At 42.9% G+C, this 26,186-nt stretch overlaps 1 protein-coding gene across 11 annotated transcripts in view; it reads right to left on the reverse strand.

Annotated features, from left to right (window-relative positions):
• PDE1C (phosphodiesterase 1C) overlaps window positions 1-26,186 on the reverse strand; it is a 1,966,671-nt gene that overhangs the window by 492,989 nt on the left and 1,447,496 nt on the right. For all 11 annotated transcript variants that reach the window (XM_069215191.1, XM_069215280.1, XM_069215225.1 and 8 more), the window contains one exon: window positions 1,549-1,731. In XM_069215191.1, the coding sequence (XP_069071292.1) occupies window positions 1,549-1,731 (183 nt within the window). The remainder of the gene's footprint in view (window positions 1-1,548; window positions 1,732-26,186) is intronic.

Raw genomic sequence — 26,186 nt, forward strand, 5'->3', positions numbered from 1 at the left:
CTTTTAGATATTTTAGTTGTCACACCGATCAATAAATTTAGCATCAATGCACAGAATCTGAGTGTTTCTTACAAAGACAGCAAAAATGTGAGGCTCGAGTTCTAATTATGTATCAAACACACAGAGCTCGAAACTGACTGGGCAATGCCCTGGTGAAAGTAATATTTACTGAAATCTCCCTACTGCACAGCAGAGCAATAAACCTGTACTGATGGATATCGCATGTAGCTTTACTGGAGACACCAAAAAGTCCCAAGGCAATTCGATCCATAATAATTTAACTACGACTAGTTGAACATGCCAATCCCAAAAGGTACTAGTTTCCCCACCTTACCACACTTTGGAACTTTCTGATAATTGGTGTTTGTCCCCAGGGTTTGGTGAGGAAAAGAGAGCAGGCAGACCCCAAAATTAAACATTTGTAGCGTTCTATAACAGAACTGCGTGTTATTCTGTAAAACACTTACAATCCGGGAAATGTGAATGCTCGAGAAAGTAAATGTCAGGTGCCGATGTGGAGCGGTTTCAGGGCGCAGAGGCAGCCCTTATACTATTAGCTTCATTACTCCTCAGGGACAGACAGAAACCAAAAGCAGCCCTGGTGATACAGATCTGTACTACACAAATAATACCGAGAGTGCCCTTTTTAGGTTATTGTGGGGTGGATTACATACAAAAACACATTTAGAAAAAAATGATAAAATGCTTTATTGTTGCCTCACCGGGTTGGCTCCCAATAAAGTCTTCGATTCCCTTTAAAATTTAATGTATGGGGCTTACGCTGCTTGTATCTTCAGGCTCACAGTTAGCCTGCAATCACCTGTCAGTGCACGAAGCGATGATTAGGGAGCAAAGATCAGAGAGGCTACTAATCCCCAAAATATATCCTGGCTAGGCGTGAAGGCTATCCCCTTTCTGTCCACGGACTCTTGTCACGGAACGTGGTATCCTTTGAGAGTAATACCCTATGAGATCCGGCCTCCAGCCAGCTCTTGAACATCAAGAAACAGTTGAAGTATCATGTGTATGGCTGGGTGTGTTTAGGCCAGCGCCAAGAGTCCCTCATATGGTGGCAGGCACTACATAAATACTATTGCATCTCCACTCAAGCATGTAACTTGGTGGATCCATGTGGATACTTCAAAATGTATCAAATATCACGTTGAAGGGCATCCTTATGGTAAAAGGAATATACTTTTGGAAATATACTGGCACTATTTTCCAAGTAGGTATGTACAACTGTAGAAATGCAAATTATGTGCGTGTGCAAGGCTAGGAAAATCACAGGAACTCAGGAAAGTTCAAATATGTGTCAGCCGCCTGTGGCCCTCCTGTACTCTGCTCTACTAAGGTTAAAGCTAAGGTATAGTGACATGATATGTAGCTAAAGTATTTCTTAGTTTTAAATTATTCAGATTTTTTTCAGCTTCAGTTCAGCCTTATGAAAGATTGAAATCAGAAACAAGAAATATGATTCATGTAATATTTAAAGTACAGTCTGTGATGTCTGGCTAGGGACAACAGCAGAAAAGCTGCATTTGCCTTTACCTTTCCACAAATATCCCAGCCTGAACCGCGTGGACAATGCTCCTGAAGCGTGGCTTCTCCTCGGTTCTTCTTAGCATCATCCCCATCTGCCGCGTAAAGGTGGAGGCCAACCAGTCTCGCACCTCCGATGGCACCGAATCGGATTGGATGTCGCTGAGCTCATCTTCGGTGTCCAGTAGACGCCTGGAAAAAAGAAAATGACAAGATTTAAAAAAGCAAATCCCGCACATAGTTCACACAAGTAACACTAAGAGCCCCTTCAATGCTGTGGTAACAATAGTTGACTTTTCACTTGCCCCATTATGTTCCTAGAACAGGTTAGCAGGCTCATTTATCTCACTGGTACAAGTGCAGCAGATGTTTCTACCCCCCAACACATTTACCGTCCCTGGACCAATAGAGATAAAGACAATTAACGTTGTCTTCTCTGGGACATCTTTATAGGTTGATGTGACACCTTTCTGCCTGTTTCCTAGAATGCTAAATTCCTAGTTATTTTTCAGAATAGACCACAATATGAAAAGCCCTAGAAGGCATCCTCTCTCTTGTTACAACAGTTATTTAGTTATACGACTACCACCTTTGCAACGCACTGGTTACCACCAGGGCTACATGCTCTAGACATGTCCACCAAAAAAATCCCATCACTTTGAGATCAGGAGCAACACGTCAGCAGCATCTCAGCCATGGCAGCTCGACCCAGCAACTGGCATTCATTGGTGGCATTGGAAAGCATTTGACTTTGTAAATGTCCTACTGGCTATTTATGTGCCTCCTCTGTTGGAGCCCTGTGATCCCCCCTAAGCCTGTGGTGCTGCTTGTTCTTGTTGCATGAGATTGTGACGCTATTTCAATGCAGCACAACCATCTTGGGAATGTAAAACAGTTTACAGACATAAAAGGCACAGAAAGGAGAAGGTTGTACAGCAACACGTCAGAAAACGTACAATTGTTCATGCTTGTGTTAGCATGTGTTCTTCACGGCAGATTTATTGGCTTTGCCAATGTATGTTCCCATGTGCTACTACAGCATAGCAGGACAAACAATAAAATGTTGTAGTACTCCATCATATGTCTGGATTATTAGCTCACTTCTGGAAGTGCCAGTATGAGTAGGAAGTAGGAATTGGACCAATAGAAGGCACATTACTATTGGTCTACTTTGGAAACTAGGGAAATGAATGTAAAGGCAGCCACTCATTTGATTGGAATGCAGCCAATATGATGCCCTAGCATATCTCTCCCTTTTCCACACAAGTCCAAAAATTAGATTAGCGTTATCCATGAAATATAGCACGTTTCGCTTCTTAAGTAGTTACGCCAGAAATAGAGGCTTGACATGACTTAACCCAAGACCCTCTTGAATTTCTCGTAAATTGATGCTTGAGTTACTCTTTTGCTTATGTAATGCACGGCATCTGTACCATTGCAAACTGAACTCGGTATGTGATCCATAATCCTTGGACACTGGTTATAAATCATCTTTCTTTCTGGAGGCTGGAAAGTGGTGTAGCAGTCTGTCACATAATGGTCCCCCGAGGTTGTCAGCATATATTTGAACAATAGCATTCCAGTATGTATGAAACAAACTGTACCTACTCTAGCATTCAAACACAAACGAGATAGAAGAATGCTGCCTGCTGTAATGTTTTTATCCTAGTTCATCAAAAGGGTCGTCTCACTTATGTGCATTGCGAGACATTATGCTTGTCATTAACTTGTGACAGCGTGTTTATTACAGCCTTGAGGGAACGTCCAAGAATGGACGCAGAACACATGTTCGTTGTTGCTTTTTGAACAAATGCGTGCTGTAACACATTGGCACTCTGCTGAATAAAGCAGTGTATTAAATTCTACTGTTTCAAGATATTGAAGATTTTGAAATAAATAACTCTTGAGAAAGGGATTTTAGACCTCACAGACCAGACAGGGACTTCACAGAGGAAGCCTCAGACCTCTCCCGCATTCCCATCAAATAACAAACTCGCTCTGTATTCCTCGGAGACTTCAAGCTCCCCAGAGTCTAAATAAAATGAAAGACATATTTGACAAACTTCTTAATACTCTTGATAATAAGCAACATGCCATCGGAACTGCACATTCCAACGGAAATATCATTGATATCATCATAACCACCTTTCAATCATTCTTTTACATACTTCATCTCTCTTCCCAAGTACAAAACACAAACATAATGCTCTTTCAAAGACCTCTCCATGGGCTCACTCCAAGAAGAACTCATCAGCTCTCCCACAAAATACACCAACAGGCGACAATACATTCATCAACATATTCAGCGCTGCCTTGAAAAATAAGATGGAAACTAATGCATCTATGAAAATGCAATCCTCCAAACCTCAACCCTCAGGGTCATGGTCTTTCTAAGATCTCACCAAGAACAAGCAGGGCAATAAGCACACAAGCGAAGAAGTGGCCCATAAAATCTCTCACAACTCAAACATTTAAAAAAGGCTGCACTTGAAGCAAAGTACTCATGACAACAGATAAGCATTTTATAATTCCCCTACTGGAACATCCAAACATACATTTAACCAACAAATGTAGCAGTGTCAATCACTTATGTCCTGAGAAGAAAAAGAAGGTGTCAACCCCTAAAGCAAAAAGAGCAGAAATCATGATCTCCATCCCCCCTAGAATTGGCCCATGATGGACAGTGTTCAACCCACTTCAATCCTTATCTTCAACAAGACAATCACCTACACAGACAACATTCTATCATGTACCCATCAAGAAATCCCACCTTGGAGACTTTCTGCCATCCCTGCTCAACATCATCAATGACTCAGTTTTCCACGTAACTTGCCTTGATTTATTTGAGAGATTGGCTGAAATGTGGCACAGTGTGGGTGGCTTTTATTTGGTTTTGGCAATAGAGTGACACAGGATGTTTGCACCAGCTTTGGAAATACAGTGTCACACATGCATTTGGTATAACCTAACAGTGCAGGATGCTATTTCTAATTTCAAATGTTTGATAAACTCTGATGTTAGCTCTCCAGGGCATGTGATTTCCTCCTTACATGGAGTCAATAGCAGTTAATAATTCTGAGTAATTTCCTCATCAAGCACATCTAAATCATTTTCTGTGGACCGAGTAATAGTTAGGTTGTCCTTCAAAATTTTGATCCAGTTCCTGGAATTTGCTTATAGTTTTTTCATAAATGTTAGCAAATTTCTTAACTATACCTCTTTTTTTTACCCCCAATCACTCTTTTGGGAGGGAGAATTGACTGTGTAACTATATGACTCTTGTTAGAAATTGGGTCATTGGTTGGCAGTCAGCTTACCCCCTGTCCAAGCAAGGACCCTCACTCTAGTCAGGGTAAGCCACACACAATCCAAATTATCCTGTGCCCACCCTCTGGTAGCTTGGCACTGAGCAGTCAGGCTTAACTTAAAAGGCAATGTGTAAAGTATTTGTGCAATAAGTCATATAATAACACAACATAGCACCACAAAAATACAGCACACAGTGTCTAGAAAAATATATAATATTTATCTGATAAGATGCAGGTCAAAACGATTAAAATGCAATAAGTATATGTTGAGATATCTCTGAAAAGTGATATAAAGTGTCTTAAGTCTTTTAAAGGCAAACAAAGTCTATTTCAAGCATAAGGACCTGTTTCGCGTGAACAATCTCCGCAAAGAACCGCAGACGAGGAGATGCGTGGAAACAAAGGGGTGTGCGTCGATTTCTCAGGCCTCACACAGCGATGCGTCATTTAGTTTTCACGCAGGGGCGGATGTGCGTCAATTTCCGGCACTTGGTCGTGGATCCTCTTCAGGGTTTTCAGACGCCCCGGGGACGATGTGTGTATTTCTGGCGATGCTAGAAATGAAGTCACAGGAGCTGTGTCGATCCGGTAGGCATTGCGTCCAATTTTCTACCGCACGACAGGTGCTGGGTCGATTCCTCTCTGGAAGTCGGGCTGCGTCGTTCCAGCTCGCCATTGAACCGGTGAGGCCGTGCGTCAAATTTCCAGTCACTACGCTGGCGCTGCATTGATTTTCTCGTTGCGAAGTCAGGCTGCGTCGTTACGGTTTGGCGTGCAGTGACATTTTCACCGCTGTGTGTCATTTCTGGCAGGCTGTGCGTCAAATTTCGCCACACAAGGAGTCCTCCTTGTACAGAGGAAGTCTTTTTGGTCCTGAGACTTCAGGGAACAGGAGGCAAGCTCTATCCAAGCCCTTGGAGAGCACTTCTTCACCACAGCCAGAGAGCAGCAAGGCAGCAGGGCATCAGCAAGGCAGCAGTCCTTCACAGAAAGCAGACAGGTGAGTCCTTTGAGCAGCCAGGCATGTCTTCTTGGCAGGATGCAGGTTCTGGTTTAGGTTCTCTTCTCCAGGAAGTGTCTGTTAGTAAGGGCAGAGGCCCTGTTTAAATACCCAAATGTGTCTTTGAAGTGGGGGAGACTTCAAAGAGTGGCTTAGAAGTGCACAAGGTCTCCTTTCAGTTCAATCCTGTCTGCCAGGGTCCCAGTAGGGGGTGTGGCAGTCCTTTGTGTGGGGGCAGACTACTGTCCTTTGACATGCAAGTGCCAGGCCCTCCTCCCTCCAAGCCCAGGAAGACCCATTCAAAATGACAATGTATGCAAGTGAGGCTGAGTATCCTGTGTTGGGGGTGTGTCTGAGTTAATGCACAAGGGAACTGTCATCTAAGCCCAGCCAGACATGGATTGTAAGGCAAAGAAGGATTTAAGTGCAGAGAAATGCTCACTTTCTAAAAGTGGCATTTCTAAAATAGTAATATCAAATCCAACTTCACCAGTCATCAGGATTTTGTATCACCATTCTGGCCATACTAAATATGACCTTCCTACTCCTTTCTGATCAGCAGCTAACACTCAAACAATGTATGAGGGCAGCCCCAATGTTAGCCTATGAAGGGAGCAGTCCTCACAGTAGTGTAAAAACGAATTTAGGAGTTTTACACTACCAGGACATGTAAACTACCAAGGTACATGTCCTGCCTTTTGCCTACACAGCACCCTGCCCTAGGAGTTCCCTAGGGCATACCTTAGGCATACCTTAGGGGTGTCTTATATGTAGAAAAAGGGGGGTTTTAGGCTTGGCAAGAACTCTTAAATGCCAAGTCGAAATGACAGTGAAACTGCACACAAAGGCCTTGCAATGGCAGGCCTGAGTCCAGGTTAAGGGGCTACTTAAGTGGGTGGCACAATCAGTGCTGCAGGCCCACTAGTAGCATTTAATCTACAGGCCCTGGGCACATATAGTGCATCCTACTAGGGACTTATAAATACATTAAATAGTCCAATTAGGTATGATCCAATGTTACCATGTTTAAAAGGAGAGAGCATATGCACTTTAGCACTGGTTATCAGTGGTAAAGTGTGCAGAGTCCTAAAACCAGCAAAAGCAGTATCTAAAAAGTGGACGGAGGTAGGCACAAAGTTAGGGGTGACCACCCTAAGGCTGTCAGGTCTAACAACTCTGTAAATGTTTGATGTGAAATGCTAGGAGCTTCCTTTTTCTCTCACATCCCTCCTACTATTTGTCAAAGGCTGGAAGCAGCTGGTGGTTCTTCATCCTGTTCCTTGTCTGCTTGAGGTAAAGACGATTCCTTGTGAAACCACAATGCTGTTCCACTATTGATCAACGTGTGGAAGAGAGGTGTCTGAAGGAATGGTTGCAGTTCTCTGGAGGAAAAGCCAGCGGCACACTAACCTCCAGGTTGACAAAGGAAAGTCCACGAGAAAGAGAAGCCTACAATGAGACTGTTCTGGAGCAACTTGGGGGAGAGGAAGAGTACTGGACTGCAGGTATTCTCAAACCTCACTTTTGTACCAACTTACACTTTTATAGCAAGGCCAGTGCAACGCATGGCCAACCACAGGTACTGCAATACCCTCCCATGGAAAATAATGGCAGTAGAGACTTAAAACAAAACCCCATAGGAAATAATGTAAAATTAAAATAGTTAAAATAGTTAAAAATAGGAATAAACATAAATTAATATTAAATATTTATAAAAAGTACATATTTATAATTTAATTGTAAAATATGTATTTTATAATTAAATAATTAATATGTGCTCTTTATTTAATTATAAAATGTTGATTTTACAATTAAATAACAAATATGTACTATTGTTAAAAATTGTTCAAGTTAATGTTAATATTAAATAGATTTATAAAGCGCACTGTTACCTGTGGGTGCCCTGGCGCTAGCTCCATCGAAAAACAGGAAACAGAAAGAAGATGCCTAGTTGCTAAATAAACAAGTTCTCAGGGCTTTTCTGAATGAGAGCAGGCCAGGAGTAGAGCAAATAGAAAGAGGCAACTCGTTCCACGCTTTGGCTGTGCCAACAATAAAACTACTGCCTCCCCAGTTCACCCTTTTGACTCTGCGAACAGTCAAGAATTTTCAGTCAGAGGACTGGAGGGTTCTATTAGGAACATACCATATTATATATTAGGTAATGGTAAAATTGATGCTGTTTTCCAGGTCTTAGGAAAACAGCCTGTTTTTAAAGATGGTATTGAACATGATGGTAAGATGGTTAGGCATAAGATCATGCACTAATTTAAAAATAGAGACTGGGCAAAGGTCCAGAGGGGACCCTGACTTGGCTGCAAGAATGAGGTCCTTGACCTGGTTCGGAGAGAAAAGAATAAAATTGAAAAAGGTCGGCTGAGGATGTAACGAGGTTACAGCCCGATCAGGTTTGACTTGGGGGTGAGGGAGAGACTTCTGCTGAGAGTGCCTTCGGGCTGCCCAAATCAAAGTGGATGTGTTCCACTTTGTTTTAAAAATGCTTCGCAATACTATCGCAGAGCAACTGATTGCTGGACACTGTGGGCATACTAGGAGAGGATAATTTCCTAACTGTATTGAAACAGTTCTTTAGAACAGTGTTTAGATTTCTCTATTTGACTAGTGAAGTAAACAGTTTTTTCCTTCACTAATAAAATTGTATAGGTAGCAAGGCAAGGTTTATATTTGCCCTTTAGTGTTGTAAGCTTTGCACCAAAGGTGCTCCTGTCGTTCACAAATTAGTTTTTTTAATTTTAGGATCCTTGGAATACCATGGGGCTGAAGGACGTAGGTGATGAGATAATTTAAGTGTCTCTGGTGTGACTTCCTTACCTGCTTCATACAACCAGTTTGTGAAGGTCTGTAGTGGCCTTTTCTACATACTTAGAGTACACCAGCTTTGAGGAAGCGAGAAGTTCCTGAATAAGAAGAGGGTCAATTCTGTTCCAATGCCTAGTCTTGATTGGAAGGGCCAGATTAAACAGGACAACCAAATGGTCAGACCAAGACCATGGGAGTACTCCCTGAAACCTAAGAAGAGGGTGATTGGTGGAAATGCCTTCAAGCAAGTGACCAGCTGCATGAGTAGGTTCCTGAATCAGTTGTGCTAAACCTACACTGTCCATAACATCTAAGAGACACACAGAATTCGTATCTTTCATGGCTTCAAAATGGAAATTAAAATTACCCAACAGAGTGAAATCACTATTACACAAACCATTTTCCAGCAGAGAGCAAATGTTGTCAATAAACACAAACCTGGGGCCTGGGGGATGATATAATGGGATAACTTTACAGCACTGATGCTGTGAGGCTTGAATGTTGAAAAACAAGGCTTCACACACTGATGACAGGGCCGCTACAAATGAGATAATAAAGGGTAATCGCAGTAAATAATGGCCAGACTACCTCCCCTTTTTCCAGGTCTATCTAAAGCATGAAGAAGAAAGCCTGGGGGAGTGGCTTTCACCAAGTTAGGACCTGAGGCAGCATCAGTCCATGTTTCTGGAATGAGCAAAATGTCCAAGTGCTGACTATCGATGCGCTCAGCGCACTCTAGACTATGCTTGACCAACAATCTGGTGTTGACTAGACCGCAATGTAAAGGCTTAATGTTACTTACCGATAATGTAGCACAGATAATAGACCTCAGAGTAGAGTCAATGTGAGTCCCTACCAACAATATGGGTATGGAAATGTTGCAAGATAGACAAAAAGGCTGTGATAGCTTAGAGATGAAAAGAAATGATAAGTAGAGGCAAGCTGTGGACGTGCCCTTGAAAATTAGAGCATGTAAATCACGGCTAGTGTACGTTTTTACAAAACTGTAAGTTACTACAAAACTGCAGTTTTGATTAAGGCCCTTTGACTCTTGACAGGTAAAAATTGGGGACAAAAAATAGATGCTAAGGAGGTGTAGAACCTGCAGAAAAATAGTACGGCTGCACTGTGATGCACTAAAAAAAGAAAAATGTCTGTTTTTAAATAGAAGACAAACAGAAAAGTAAATTACACAAAGGTTCACATGATGACTGTCATGTTGGATTGGGAAAAGGAGCACTAAAGGGAATAGTATTCCATATTGGATTTACCAAAGAGGAAACATAAAGAGCTTGACTGAAATTAAATGGAACTCGCAAGGAGCTGCCAGATGAAGCCGTTTTTAGGGACCAGAGAGAATGACAACCAGTGGCCCCAGGGCATTTCAGGTAAGTTTGATCCGTTCTCCCTGCTGCCACCACGAGCTCTGCACCCACCGGAAATGTCTTTCTTGATACCAAGTTCCTATCTCTGTAAAGTGCCCATAATTTGCAAATTAACATAGTGTTTAGACTTACTCACAAGGATATTGGGGATGATATGCCAAATACGTTAATTTGAATGAAGTCAAGAATAATATCAAGAATAATATCAGCTTGCATTTTATCCTATAAAGCTTTGTGTTTCAAAATATTGTACAGACCAACTTCTCACATAAATCTTGGCACAAAAATACTTCCTAAAACGTGTACCAATAGACTGAATAAAATATAACTACATCTAATGGAGACAGACCAAAGAGGATTCATAAAAGGCAGATCTAGTTTTAGCAACATATGAAATTATTCACTCAAAAAAACGCAAATTAACACATCATCACAGCAATATAAATTGGTCATATCTACGTAGGCCTAATTTTAGAAATGCTTTTCTGAATTGTTTAAACACCATGTATAATGGTTTCAAAGCAAACATCAACGCAAATGGTTTCTATTCATGATGGTCCACTTGCATAATGGAACAAGAAAGAGGACTGGGTCCTTTATTAATTAGTTCCACCATTGAAACCTTCCCTGTAGGTATTAGGTGTAATAATACATTTTCAAGTGTCAAAATAAATACATGGAAATATAAGGGTTTACAGTTTGAGAACACTATCGCCATTATTTAGCAGCCTGGGATCCTTGGACCGGAGCCTGGAGACTAGCTGTGCATCTCCTGAGGAGGAGGGAGGCTGCTCCTTGCTCTGGCCTGCTGGGCTGGGAGAGTGTTCCACCTGTCTGTGAAGGCTGGAGGTGGGTCCCTGGTGAATGAGAGGCTGGAGGACACCTGTGTGGCCTGTTGATCAGGTGGGGGATTCAAGGCGTGCTGAGGACCATTTGTACCCCGTCTATCTCACAGGCTACAGAAGAGGTTCAAGACAGACCCCGGGGATATAAGAGTATCACAAACACTTGATCACTATCCAATGGTTTTGACACCCACTACTCCCCTCCACCTCTCCGCAGTATTTCAACAGCTGCAGGGGGCTACCCTTCCCCATCTGGATTGTGCTTCGTGGCCCAACACTTCTGACTGAAGACTTCTTGCATAGTCGTGGTTATTCTGGTATACCGGATCATATGCAATAGATAAGACACTCCCAGGCTTCCACCTGGTGCTTCCAGGCTGCAAAAAGGGAATCATTGATTTGATTTCCCATCTCCTCCCCATCCAGCACCAGGGTGAGAGGGGTTCTTGGCAATGGGTCATGGGAAGAAATAGACAGCCCCAGCCCACGCAGCAGACCCACACTCATCAGTACACTCGGGCTAACAGGAGTGGCAAGATGAGAGACCTTGTGGAAGGTAATGGTGATGCTCCTAATATGCTAAAGCCCTCAGGAACACAAATTCTGGCTGCCATAGAGCAATGCAGACTCACATTAGAGAACACAATTGATATTCTGGTTGTGGAAATGACCCTGGTGTGTGTTGACCTCTACAAGATATACAATAATTACTGGTGATGAAAAGATAGGTGAAACAGTTGACAGCCGAGGTGGCAGACCTGCTGATGAAGGCGCACTCTGCCCTGGACTGAGCTCTTCACCTTGAGGATAAGCTTGAAAATATGAATGGCGGGTCTCAATAGAGTAACCTCTTTATGCTTTATTGGATTTCCAAACATGTGAGGGATCTGCCCCTGAATTATTTTTAGATAAGTGTGTATGAGGCGTGGTGCAGCCGGATTACCTCTTCCTTGTTTTTGTGATTGAGCGAGCCTCCATAGTCCTGGCCCCAGTCCTCCCCGCATCCCTTCATGGGCCACGATTGCAAACAAATTTAAACTATAGGGACAGGGATACAGTCCTACGAACAGTATGCACAAAAGGTGATCCCTGACATGGTGACAGCATCATATGAGCTGAATATATGCAAATGGTCCAATAGCTGCGTAAAACATTTGTAACCATGAAACAGAAGTTGAAATTAATGAACCTGAAATATATGTGGCTGTTCCTGGCCAAGCTCAGGGTAATTCAGGGTGGCACATTGCATTTCTTTCCGTTACCGTAGGAGGTGTGGGCATAGCTCAAACTGGACATCAGGATGTGAGCAGTGTCTACCACTGACTGAACATGACACTACTGTGGAAGTGGGCATCGCGAATGACCCTCTATCAGTCGATAGAGTAGCAGGAGTGAACCCAATGAATCTCTTGAACGCCCGATGGAACAAGATGACGGGATGCTGTTTATTTTACCCACTAGCTTGGGAATGATGTTGGGACTCCTCCTAGTGTACAGGATCACCAGCTTGATGAAATTGTGGGCAGAGAGTGAGACTCTTGGCCAAACAGAATGTGCTCGGGGCTCTGGCTGCAGTACTCAACTGTATGGGGTAGCTATTATAGGGTGGTACCTGCAGAGAAAATTTTCTGCATGATAAGTATGGCAGACGTCACAAGTGTGGGTGAACTGATGTGAAATGGATGTGCAGGTGGGAGGTCGACATGACCTGCAATACAAAGTAAAGTTATGACTGGTTTGTCTAAGGCATAACATTATTTTGCTACCACCTTTGGGTGGCTGCTGAGCGAGAGAGGGGAACTGCTCTGGTACCTCCCCCTTTCTTCTTCTGTGGGATCATAGAGGGCAGTGGGACAATGTAATACGCAATACGCCTGTGTGGTCCCCCCATACGGGAGTGGGCATATCTCTGAGGACTTTATCCCTGGGTGAGTAGCTATGTATTTTATTGGTAGACTATGGTGCCCTGCTGTGGTCCTCGTCTCTTTGTATATTATACTAAGCTGAGTTCGAGAGTTAGAGCCAATTGGTGTTTTTTTGAAGCTTTGTAACTACTTTTTGACTTCATTGTTGGAAGAAGCACCAGTTTGTTTGTTGGCAGGGTGTTTACCCAGCAGGAGGGTCTGCAAGTTGATTAGGTCACAAACCTACTGTACACTGTAACACAGCAGTACTATGCAGGGCACTTAACACAGCACCACTTTTATTTAATGATTACATGCAGCGTGGTGCACAGGTAGAAGCTGTGTCACTTTCTGGGGTACATCTATTGATATTTGACAATGGCTACCTCATCTACGGCTTTAGAATATAGCCACGTGGAACATCCAAGAGCTGAATGCCTATATGAAACAATACTGTGAACAGACATATCTAAAGTGACATTGCATAGAGATTGCCATCCTTCAGGAAATGCAACCGACAAATGAGGAAGCAAGCAAAATGAAAAAGGATATGGCGTGGGCAAATGTTTTCCTCCGCCTACTTATCCTACATGAGTGGTGTTACGATCAGATGGCCCCAAGAATGCTCTTTAAGCACAGACTCTCTAGAATGGATATAAAGGGGCATTACTTGCTATGATATGGACAGTTGGGTGGGGTTGAGCTTGGTATGCTGAATGTGTATGCTCCTAATACAGGCTTGAAAACTTTTAACAACTCATTCTCCCATTTATACATCTACCATTGATCTAGGCTAGGTACTTTAATTGCAACACAGCTGGGAAAATGCATAGGTTACCCTTCAGACTCAACACTAAGCTGGGGATGACTACCACTCCCATAGAGGTTCTGGAAAAGTTAGATTTTGTTGAAATTTGGTGAGTTATGCAACCTACGAATAGGCAGTATTCATGTAACTCATCGACCTACATCTCTTACAGTCTGCCGGATCATATTCTGGTGTGCAGAATGTTGAGCTTCCAAATGTGGGGAGCTTAATACCTCAATAGGTTTAAACTGATCATTCCCCATTAATGTTAAGCTACGGTGGGGAGAGGTGGCAGAGGCGAACACTTACATGGTGGTTAAATCCAGAGACCCTCACTGATATGTTGTTCAGATTGGAGATTAGAGCCAGTCTAGAGGGATATCTGGACACAAACTGGGAATCCACTGCCACCCGCAAAAAGGAATGGTAAGCCTTAAAGGCGATGTTTAGAGGCGAATGCATGTCAAAAACAAATAACATTAAGCAGTACTTGCAACATACTCTGGCACAACAGGAGACCAGAAATACAAAGCTAGGGACAATGGCCTGGCCAGGCTGGAGGTTTGTCGTGGTATTGCAGACACACAGGACACACTGGATAAACATAACCTCAGGGAATACAGGAAAACATTGCACCAGGAAGGGGACATATCTGGAAGGGTCCTAGTTCAGCTAATGAAACAAGAATGCCCTACCGTATTGATTTAGTCATTAAATAGCCCTGATTGATCTTTGGCAGAGACACATTCTAGTATCAGTGGCCCATTGTGAGCATATTTGGCCACCAGCAATACAAGCCAGGGACTAGCTAGTAGAAAATGGATCAAGTCGTACCTGGGTACTCTTAATCTACGAAGGTTGCTGTGGGAGGACGCGGAGGCATTGTAACAGGAATTCACCCTTGGAGTTCTTTCATGTATATATTGACATAGAGGCAGATAAGCTATTAGAGATATACCTGGAGGTTAAAAAGGGAGATACATTGCCAGATACCATGAGAGAGGCTAATATAGTGATGGTACCCCCTGACAAAAACCCAACTGAGCCAGGATCATCTCAGCCGCTATCTATGTTGACATGAAAATTCTTTAAAATACTGACCAACACCTTGCTTCCTAGATTCAGCCCCTGGTCCATGAGTACCAATGTGGCTTTATCTCGGGCCACAGCACACTTATGAAAATTAGACACCTCTGTCATGTTATAGTCTCAGTAGAGGAGTCACCAGATAACAACAGCTTGGTGGCATCAGACATAGAAAACAAATTTCACACTCTAGGTTGGAACTGTATGTATGAAGTTCTTTGTGAGATGGGATTTGGAGGGAATTTTATGAAATAGGTGGGACTCCTGTATAAGGGTTTAGAGAGGGACTAGGCAGGGGTGTCCACTGTCACCCCTACTCCATGCAATAGCGTTACAACCATTAACAAATTGGCTGTTACAGGTAATACACCCATGAGAAATACAAGTGGGAGAGGTGATCATTGTGGTGTCTCGATGTGCAAACAATGCCCTGGTGCACCTCGATAACTCCTGTGAGTCCGTACCTATCCTCCTACAGTAACTGGAGGAATCTACAGCAGTCCCTGTGTTGCATCTTAATAAACAAAAGACTCCTATTTCCCCTAGCAGGCCTGACATTTGTCTGAAGATCGGAATTGCCTGATCTAGGACTGTGTTGAGAGTGGATGACGTTATATACCTGGAAATTCGGGAGGTGCTTGATGCAGGTCTTTATTGTACACATAACCTGGGAAGGACCCCGAGTGGCTGAGAGCATCTATACATTTCTGGAATCTTCTCCCCTTTCCATTATGGGCACAGTGGCATTTGCCAAAATGGTGTTCCTGCCACGTAGCTTATACCCACTGCAAAATTCAATCTACCCTTTTATGAGGCCTGCTTTCTGGGAAATAGATAGTCTACTGGTCTTACTGGCATGGGCAGGAAAGAAGAACAAAGTGCAAAAAATATGCTCCAGCTTTCCATGAATATACCAAAATTTAAACAATGTGGAGACAAAGTTGCTGGTGCTGTACATACTACTATGTACACGTGATCTTATGATCTTGTTATTATTGTTGACTATATTGCCATTAGGTGAGATGTGTGAAATTCTAAATAAAGATATTAAAAAATACATTATATGCAGCTGAAAACAAATCCTAAAACCGCTCAAACTGGTGAATCATTTTGTTTTTTTTCTTATGTTACAGAATCAGCTGGTACAAGTTCAAAAACGAATCTAAGAAAACCAAAAGAGAATAATGATTGGCCACTGCAATGGGAGGCAAAACAAATGATCTGCTAGTAATAATAATAATATTAATAATAATACTTTATCGTCTCAGTTTCTAAAACTCATTTACAATATATAGTCACAGACCATAAAAACTCAATTATAAAATATATGCAAAATATGCAACCCACGACTAAAATCATTTCCTCTAAAACTACACAGGGAAAAGGAATATAACAACATTAAACATTTCCCATCTTCTTATAGCTTGGAGCAAAAATGATGTGTTCTACCTCTGCACCCGCCTACCCCTAGCCACACGCCTTACCGGCAGCACAGCAATATCTCCTGCACAGCTGGCCACTGTGTAGGGCATGACTGAGGATGGTAGGGCGATGGAAGAAGCAGGGTCTCACTAACCAGGAAGCAGCAAGCTCATTGCTGCCGGCTTCCCTCCAGATGCTCCTCTCTCTGTGGGCGACGTGGTCCTGCAGGATGACCGCATTGCATGGCAGCAAGAATGGGGCAGTTCTTCTCAAAAGGCATTGGGGGTAAGAAGGGCAGTTCCCAATTCAATGATTGACCCAATGATCTGCTATTTTCTTTTCCCAAACCAACATGGAGGTTTTAGGATTGTAGCATGGCTTCCTATCTACCCACTAAATAAAGAAGAGTTTTTTAGCACTTCACTTTGCTACAGTGATTTCGGCAAGTGTTTCTTCATCACGTTCATTGCCCTCTGTTTTTCTAGGATTTTTGGAATTCCTGTTCTTCTCAGCAAGCAAGTCCTTTATTGTGTTTGCCAATTTCAACCACGTTGCTATCTTCAAGCTACAACTTCTGGCCATTCCTATGGAGGTTTTTTGCTGGACGTCTTTTTCATTCTAGGGCTCATTCTCGGAGGCGCTTGTTGCTAAGCACTTCCTAGAGTAGACAGCACCTTGGTTACTGGGACGTGTTGCTCTTATCTCTGGAATTCGAGAACTAAGAAGATCGGACCAGATTGGTGTCACTGGCTTGATCAACTTGACATTACATTCCTTCTAATACCTACAACAAAAGGGGGTCTGTCACTATGAAATAAACTTTGATGAACTCATAAAAATTAACTGATTTTAAGAGTTTGCTTAATTTATTCTTGAACTCTGGGCAAACATTAGTATAATTAGGATGAATGCCCTTTTCAGAATGACCTATATATCTCAAAATGAAAAAGCAATCCTTATTATAAACTAGAAAACATGCTCATAAGCTTTATTGACAACTGAAATTCTTTGTGCAAACTGAATATTCCATTTCAAATATGCATTTTTGTTTTTTCTCCCATAAAGGCTTCTCACTCTATTGGTACCCAGTATCACACTCTCCACTAGTTTACACCTTTTACACCTGAAATCTTCAAGCTGATTTTAGATTTTTTAAAAACAAGCACCAAGTAATAAAATAATTGTCGTTCTTGCTTTCAACGAACGTTATTGTGCTGATACCTAAAAATCAAAAGCACAGGTTACTTGACAATCCATCATTCTGTCATAGACATATCTTTTTTGGGAATCTTTGATAATTCACAATATGATCTTGGTAAAGGAAAGAACTAATGCTCCAAAATGAAGAGATGAATAGAAAATATGGTGCCCCACAGAGATAACGAATGAAACAAAACATGTAGCACTTAGAACCTAAAGAACTGGCTATTCTCTGAGCTATATTCCGAAATGCAGTCTCCCAAAAGACACGACAAGATCTAAAATCCATTGTTTTCTCATCAATGATGCTACCCTCTTCCTGCTTAAAAACAGAGGTGATTGGGAACTGAAGCTGAATAATAAAATATGGCTTAAATATTGAAATGAACTTCCAACATTGAGTGCCAGTCCACAGAAGATGCTGCAAAGGTTATACTGGACCCCATATTAGTGGGAAAACTAGGGCTTTTGGGACATGGAATATGTTGGATTGGCCAAGACCAAAACAGTGATTACATCTGTAAATTCACACCATGTGCTGTCATTGCACATTGGTGGAAAAGTATCAGCACTTCTATAGACACATTTTGGAATAACAACAAATCTATTGGCTAGTATGGGGAAGTATATCAGCCAAGAAAATAGAGCTGGAAAAAACTGGAAATCCACCACTGAACTTTATTCCAATATTTGGCTTCTCAACATGGTAACTATAGCGCAAAAAAAGAAAATATAGATTAAGTAAAGTCAGGTTTTTGTGTGGGCTCCCCAAATGTTTCACGTTTTTATAGACTATTTTTGATTATATTTTTATTGTGTGCACTGCTCTTCACTTTCACGCACTGTGTGCTTTGTCCCAATAACATGAGATAAAATTGGCTACATCCAACTGATGTATGTAACTTTCAAGTAAGGTCATAGGAAATTGGTGAAGAAAGTGCTTTAATAGTGTGGGACATAGTGGTTAAATGCGGACTGCAGTGTGCATTTACACCATCCACTTTTATTACGTAAGACTCCTTATTCACGATTGTAATCTAGCTGGTTAAAGCCCAATACACTGCAGTAACAAATCTCAGAAAAAGTGTTCTGCCGCGCAGAAAGACCTACTTTTATACAGTTGATCATTCACCCCTTAGTGTAAGCTGTGGCTCACAGTGTTCAATGCTCGAGGTATTAAAGTCAGGCATGCTAAATAGTAAGGCAAAACACACCCCTGCAATGAACAACTCCAAAAGGCTGTTTTAACTGTAGAGATAAAGTTGCATTGTTCTGTTGAGGGGCCTAGTGAATAACAGTCGATTCTTACAATTTTAGCCAGGAAATAAAAAAACTTATTTAAAGTTCATTTTTAGAGTTTAAACTTATTTCAATGATGAGGGCAGATTTTGATAACTACATTGCAGGAGTACTTTTAAAACACATACTTTTGCTGCTCAAAAGTGGTCATTAATTCAGACCGGTTTGGCTTTCCGTCTGACTATGATTAAGCCTTGATCAGCTGTGAAAACCTCCTGTGCCAATGAAACAATTTGCTTCAGCGAGCAGGAAAACTAACGAATCATAATTAATGATCACCTATCTTGCTATATGCCTTTTGGGAGAAGACATGAAGAGGTAATCAAAAACGCACCAAAGTTGAGGTCTGCCATTTGACAAGATTATGACAAGAGGAAGCGTATTTCATAGAAGGCTTTCATCACAGTAGCCTTCTTAAACATTTATCTCTGTTCATTGTAGGGAAGAAACCCGTTACCAGATCAGAAGAGAGGCCCGACATTGGAGGGGGTTAGCACCTCTGGGAAGGAGAACCTGACTCCAGCCATTTTGGACAAAGTCCTCTGGGACAGATTATAGGCAAGTAGCAGAGAAAGTGCTGAAAATGTGGCATGCCTCATGTGAAATTTGAAGAGACTATTCCGGAAATGTAACTGTTAGAAATGGGGTCTTTGGTTGGTTGTAAGGTTACCCCCTGTCCAAGCATGGACCCTCACTCTAGTCATGGTAAAGGAGAATCACCCTCAGTTAACCCTCGCTCACCCACTTGGTAGCTTGGCACAAGTAGGCAGGCCTACCTTCAGAGTCTAGGTGTAAAGTATGTGTAACAACACAAACAGTAACTCAGTGAAAACACTACAAAATAACACAACACAGGTTTAGAAAAATAGGTAATATTTATCTAAACAAAACAAGACCAAAATGACAAAAATCCAACATACATGAGTCAAGTTAGGAATTAAAAAGCAAAAAGAGTCTTAAATCCTTTAGAAAACTGTGCTAATGCTGTAAGCGTGAGAAAGTACCTGGGTTGCGTCAAAATAATACCGCACGGGCGAGTGTGTGTCAGAAAAGCCCAGCGGTGCGTTGATTTCTCACTCTCAAGTGAGACCGTGCGTCGTTCCTCCTCCAGTCGGGTCGGCGTGCTTTGTTTTTCCTCTCCACCGGAAATCGATGCGTCGGTCCGGAGAGGCACCTCGGGTCTGGGTAGGCTCTTCGTCATTTTTCTGTGCCCAGCGATGTTTGCTTAAAAAATCGTGCTGCACGGTATCAGCAAAACTGCGATATATGGGTTGTGACATTATCAGCCTCCATCAGTGGATGCAGGTGGAGCATAGATTTCAGCTGCAAAGCCGCCAGCGTGTCGTTTCTCAGCCGCGTCTCAGAAGGTGTGTCAACATTTTCCCTGCACAGCGGTCTGTGCGTGGATTCTCAGTCTTGGTCTGCCAGCTTTACCTTCCAAGGCCCCAGTAACTGGATAGGGCACCACTCGGCAGGGCAGGAGTCTTAGCAGAGAGTAAAGGTGCTGGCAGGAGAAGTCTTTGATGCCCCTGATACTTCAACAACAGGAGGCAAGCTCGGGACAAGCCCTTGGAGATTTCTTCACAAGCAGGAATGCACAACAAAGTCCAATCTTTGTCCACTTGCACAGGCAGAAGCAGCAACTGCAGGATAGCTCCACAAAGAACAGTCACAAGCAGGGCACCACTTCTCCTCAGTTCTTCAGCTCTTCTCCAGGCAGAGGTTCCTCTTGATGTCCACAAGTGATCTAATTTTCAGGAGTTTGGGTGGCCTTCTTATACCCAGTTCTGCCTTTGAAGTAGGCATACTTAAAAAAAAAAGTCTCTCTTGTTTGTGAAATCCTGCCTTGCCCAGGCCAGGCCCCAGACACACACCAGGGGGTTGGAGACTGCATTGTGTGAGGGCAGGCACAGCCCTTTCAGGTGTGAGTGACCACTCTTCCCCTCCCTCCTAGCACAGATGTCTCATCAGGATATGCAGGCTAAACCCCAGCTCCCTTTGTGTCACTGTATAGAGAGAGGTGCAAACAGCCCAACTGTGAAACTAATCCAGACAGGGACTCCACAAACAGGCAGAGTCACAGAATGGTTTAAGCAATAAAATGCCCACTTTCTAAAAGTGGCATTTTCAAACACACAATCTCAAAACCAACTTTACTAAAATATGTGTTTTTAAATTGTGAGCTCATAGACCCCAAACTCCACATGTCTATCTGCTCCCAAAGGGAATCTATGCTTTAATCATTTTTAAAGGCAGCTCCCCTGTTAACCTATGAGAGAGATAGGCCTTGCAACAGTGAAAACCGAGTTTGGCAGTATTTCACTGTCAGGACATATAGAACACATTAGTATATGTTCTACCTTAAACATACACTACACCCTGCCCATGGGGCTACCTAGGGCCTACCTTAGGGTTGCCTTACATGTAAGAAAAGGGAAGGTTTAGGCCTGGCAAATGGGAACACTTGCCAAGTCGAATTGGCAGTGAAAATCTGCACACACAGACACTGCAGTGGCAGGTCTGAGCCATGTTTACAGGGCTAACTAATGTGGGTGGCACAACCAGTGCTGCAGGCCCACTAGCAGCATTTGATTTACAGGCCCTGGGCATCTCCAGTGCACTGTACTAGGGACTTACCAGTAAATCAAATATGCCAATCATGGAAATCCAATTACACATATATTTCACACTGGATAGCAGTGGTAAAGTGCCCAAAGTAACAAAAACGATAAAACAGAATCCAGCACACATCAACAACCAGGGAAACAGAGGCAAAAAAATAGGGGAGACCACACCAAGGATGCCAAGTCTAACAGTAACCAATCAGTACACTGGATAAAATTGCCCCTCACCATTAGTTTATCAGACTACCTTGGACCTTGGAAGAGATCAGAAATGAAGAAAAGCTATTTGCTGTCTGTCTGTGACGAGGACAGAGGTGTGGCCTGCTCTCCTCTCATATGGCAGGACCTGACAAGATATCCAGTGGCTTAATGGCTCACCTCTTTTACTGCTTCTGGAACACAAAGGTTTTTATTTGGTGTGGGTAGGAGAACCAGCGGCCTAGTTGGAAGTAGGCAGCACTGGACTCTGGCAGGACACAGACCTGAAACCTCACAGCTGTCTCTGGAACCCTAGGGTTTGTAAGGGGGAGGAGTAGTGATTTTTGCACCACCTGCAAGAAACTGGAACTCTTTGTTAGAGCAGGAAGCACGGGAAGAGAGGTATGTCTCTCACCATTCGGGTTATGCCTTTAGTCTGCCTAGAAGAATATTGAGTGCATTCAAATGTACCAGCCTAAAAAGTAACTCACTCTGCCTCGAATTGTCCAGCCTCAGTGATGCAGAAGTTTGCTAATTACTTTTCATTAAATTATTTTTGGTAAAAAGTGCCTCTGGCGACAGCTTTTGATAATGAACATAGACTGACTGCATATAGACTAGACTGACTTTAATAACACTATTAATCCTCCTGGCTTGCACTGCTTATGAGATCGCATAGTACATCAGTTATGACATGTTCTATTACATCATTGATAACACCACTGATAATATCTGAAACAGCATAATTGAGGACAACACTGTGGGTGGAGAGGGAACGAGGTACATTTACTTTGTTTAACTTTAACTGGTGATTTTCAGTGGGTTTGTTTCTTTAAAATTGTACGTTTTCACTAACATTTTCACCTAACTACAACACCTATTTAACCTGTGTTTTTTTCAGTGAATTTCTGAGGATTTTTTTTACGTAAAATAACAATATAAAGAGATATCATTTTGAGTAAGGTAAACCTACTGGCTTTGTCAAAGGGTCAACATACCAAAATATAAAAAGGATGGCCCATTGGCTCTAGCAACCTAAGGAAATCAGGCTATTGACCTTGTCTAAAAGTCACCTCAGTAATTTATCAATAACCATATTCTGAAATAATTATTATAAATACACACATGGCAAGGACGAGTAACTAATATCACAACAATATTTATAATAAAGGATTTTTATTCCAAACAACCATAAGTGTGTATTTGAGTCTTTCTTTAACACTCTTCAGGCCACAAAATGCAGCTATTGAACCAATCACAAGGGAACCCACACTCCAGATAAAGAGCATACAGCTCCAGTTTGTAGTGCTTTAATTAATGGCAAGTTATCCTAGGGTCATGCATTCCTTGAACCCCTGAGACTTACAGTGCTTTTTTTAAACTTTCCTGGGGGAGGTGGGAGGAGGCATTGGCGTGTTGTGCTACTTGCACAACACCCTTATAAATTGTTGGTGGTGCCCATGCCCCTTTTTGGGGCACCACAACATGGAGAATTTTTAAAAACAAAGTCCATGCAGGGCTGTAGTAGCAAAGATCCCAGTTCAAGCACATGAAACACGAGAGATCAGACTGGGATAAATAGCTGTATTTTATAACTACAACAGGCCCACAGCCAGTGAAGTGTCTCGCCGGCTCTCAATCTAAAGGCAACTGCTGTTACCCCTGAATTCCAGAACCCACCATCAACCATAAGAATACAAACAATACAACAGAAGATCTAAAAGCAGGTGAAAGTACTGTAGGTAAAAAAATACACATCCACAGCCTATCTTTTTTTCTTTTTTTTTAATGCAATGCAGGGGTCCCACTCATCCATTGCAGTGCAATTTTTTATATTTGTTTCCTCTTTGGAGGGTGCTCCAGTCACATCCTCACATAGGGTGCATGGGGGAGGACCAAGGACCCAGTGGTCTGAAGACATCATAGCCAGCAACCATTGTGGGTGTTGGCTCCTGCTGGTGGAAACAAGCAACAGTAAATGTGCTCCTGCCCGGCGGGAGCTGAATTCTGATCCCACTGCGGGAGCACATCCACTATTCTCTGTCCAAGAGAGAGCCAGGAGCCTTTGTACTCCACTCATGAAGGGAGCAGTATTGCTTCACGGCCATGGGAGTGGGGTCTTTGGGTCCCATATATGGCTCAGTGGTGGGGCACATACAGACCCCCTTCTCACATTTACTTTTTGGAAAATGATTAGGCCCCGGAAACTGGCTCCCTGGGGCCAATAAGTGGCTCAGAGAAAGAAGTAAATACACCTACTGCGCCTTATATTTTGGGCCACCCTTGTGGGATTATTATTGAAAGGAATGGTAGCCTACCATTTTTTTTTATTTTACCTTGGTACTACAGTACTACTACTGTACTGAGGTACCACTATAAAAATTGCTTTTGGCCTTGGTGGTACAGCTGTGTCTCATACTGACATGGGCTAGGGGGTCAGCGTATCCCTACCCTGCCCCTTAATTTTATGTTGTCTTTATTTTTTTTCATGGCCTGGGGACCGAGTCCCCCAAGTGCTATTACTACACAGTGGCAATTGCCACTGTTTGATGTATATATATATGGAGGTCTCCACCTCCCGGGGCTAAATTGAAAGAATGAAGGTAGTCAGTCATGGACCCTTGCCCCAGGGACCTCCACTTACCTGGGGCGATTTAAACATTGGAAGGGCCCCCCTCATGGAGCCAATAATGGCCATGGAGACCGTTGCACCCCAGGGCTGGCTCCTGCTATGTCCTGGAAAGCTCCCGCCAAGTCAGAGCAAACATTACTCCGCTCTCAGCAACCGAGAGCTGTCAAACACCTCTCGCTTGGTGATAGTGGACGTTTCCTCTGCTTCCTTGCCGTAGACATGCGGGCAGGGAAACAGAGGAAATGATTGCTCTCATAGATAGGGAGTAGTATGTTTAGCAGCTCCCTGTCTGTGAAAGCAATGCCGGCTCCCGCAGGAGGCAGGGAGCAGGCTGGGACCCCGGTGGCATTCAAGCTCCGCCGCAGTCCCTAACGGTGGTGACTGGGTGCACTGGGTGCACCCACGTGACATGGTCAGGCCCCATTGGCCTGGGAGGGGAGTTGTGCAGCTCCCCTTCCCCATAAAAAAATATGCTAATGCCAGGCCCCTAGGGCTGTGTTCCCTGGGGCTAAAATCGGAATGGCCCCCTCCCACCTTAAAAAAATATATTTTGAGCCAGGGCCAAGGAGGGTGGGGGCCCCCCAGTGCATTTCCTGCTGATTTTGGTTTTGCATCCTTGATGCCGAGGAATATGAGGACATCTCCACAAAATCAAAGAAGCACTTATGTCATATAGATAACACGAAGGACCCCGGTTTTGTGTAGATGTATGTCTTTGTAGTCTTGTTGTCCTTTCCACAGGAGGATTCATGTTATCATACATTTCTAGAGAAGGAAGCACTAGGAACAATCACATTGCCAAACACAGACAAGGTCACTGATGACATTTCCTATTGGTCCATTAGACAGCTGTAGTGTAGAAGACACACTGAACATTTATCCAAGAAGATAAAAAGAACTGCATTTGGGTAGATATTTTGTGCAAAGCTGTGGACTCTTGATGGATAAAAGGGCAGGTGAGATCCCTTTGTGGCTGAGTCACTCACAGAGCTACTGACACACCCACACAAATACTCACCCACCCACTCACAGATGTACCCACTCAGACACTAATGCACCCACTCACAGACTCACTCAGAGGCTCGTACTCACTCACAGATCCACTCAGACACTCAGGCATCCACTCATAGACCCTCTTAGAAACATGCACCCATTCACAAACCCACTCAGATATTTACGCACCCACGCACAGACCCTCTCAGACATTCATGCACCCACTCAGGCTCACACACACACTCACAGACCCACTCAAAGACTCATGGACTCACTCACAGACCCACTCAGAAACTCATGCACTCATTCGCAGACATACTCAGAGACTCATGTATCCGCTCACAGACCTACTCAGACACTCTAAACTCACTCACAGACCCACTTGGACACCCACTCACAGACCCACTCAGAGACATAAGTACCCTCTCACAGACCCATTCAGAGACTCACGCACCCACTCACAGATCCACTCAGAGATGCATACATTCACTCACAGGCCCAATCAAAGACTCACACACCCACTCACAGACCCACTCAGACACTCAGGCACCCACTCGCAGCCACACTCAGAGACTCACACACTCTATCACAGACCCACTTAGACAGTAAGGCACCCACTCACAGACTCCCTTAGAGATTTATTCATTCGGGGTTGGGTGTTTAGATTGGGTTGGCCGCCATCCACTGCTAATTACCTCAAATATTACTGCACTCATGAAACTTTTATAACATGATTAAGAAAATAAATACAACATTAGCAGTCAAATTATTGAAGAAAAAACTGTGCGTAGTGGGGGCGTGAGTTATAGTTATCTTACGGCGCGAGTCAAAGTTACTTGAAAAAAATCTAATTATAACTGCTGAATTTCTATGGTTTTGTGCGAGCTAATTCAGAACCCAACTATAATATTCCTGTAACCTTTATGCGACTATATATATATATATATATATATATATATATATATATATCAATCTATCTATGTATATTCACTGATAAAACCAAAGGTTAAAAGAACGTTATGGTAAGGTGAATTTGTCAGGGACAAAAATAATGTTTTGAATAACAAAAACTACATCATAGATGAGTATAAGTATTGAAGATGTTATAAATATTCGTATTGAA

The sequence above is a fragment of the Pleurodeles waltl genome, chromosome 2_1 (assembly GCF_031143425.1).
Source record: "Pleurodeles waltl isolate 20211129_DDA chromosome 2_1, aPleWal1.hap1.20221129, whole genome shotgun sequence".
NCBI lineage: Eukaryota > Metazoa > Chordata > Amphibia > Caudata > Salamandridae > Pleurodeles > Pleurodeles waltl.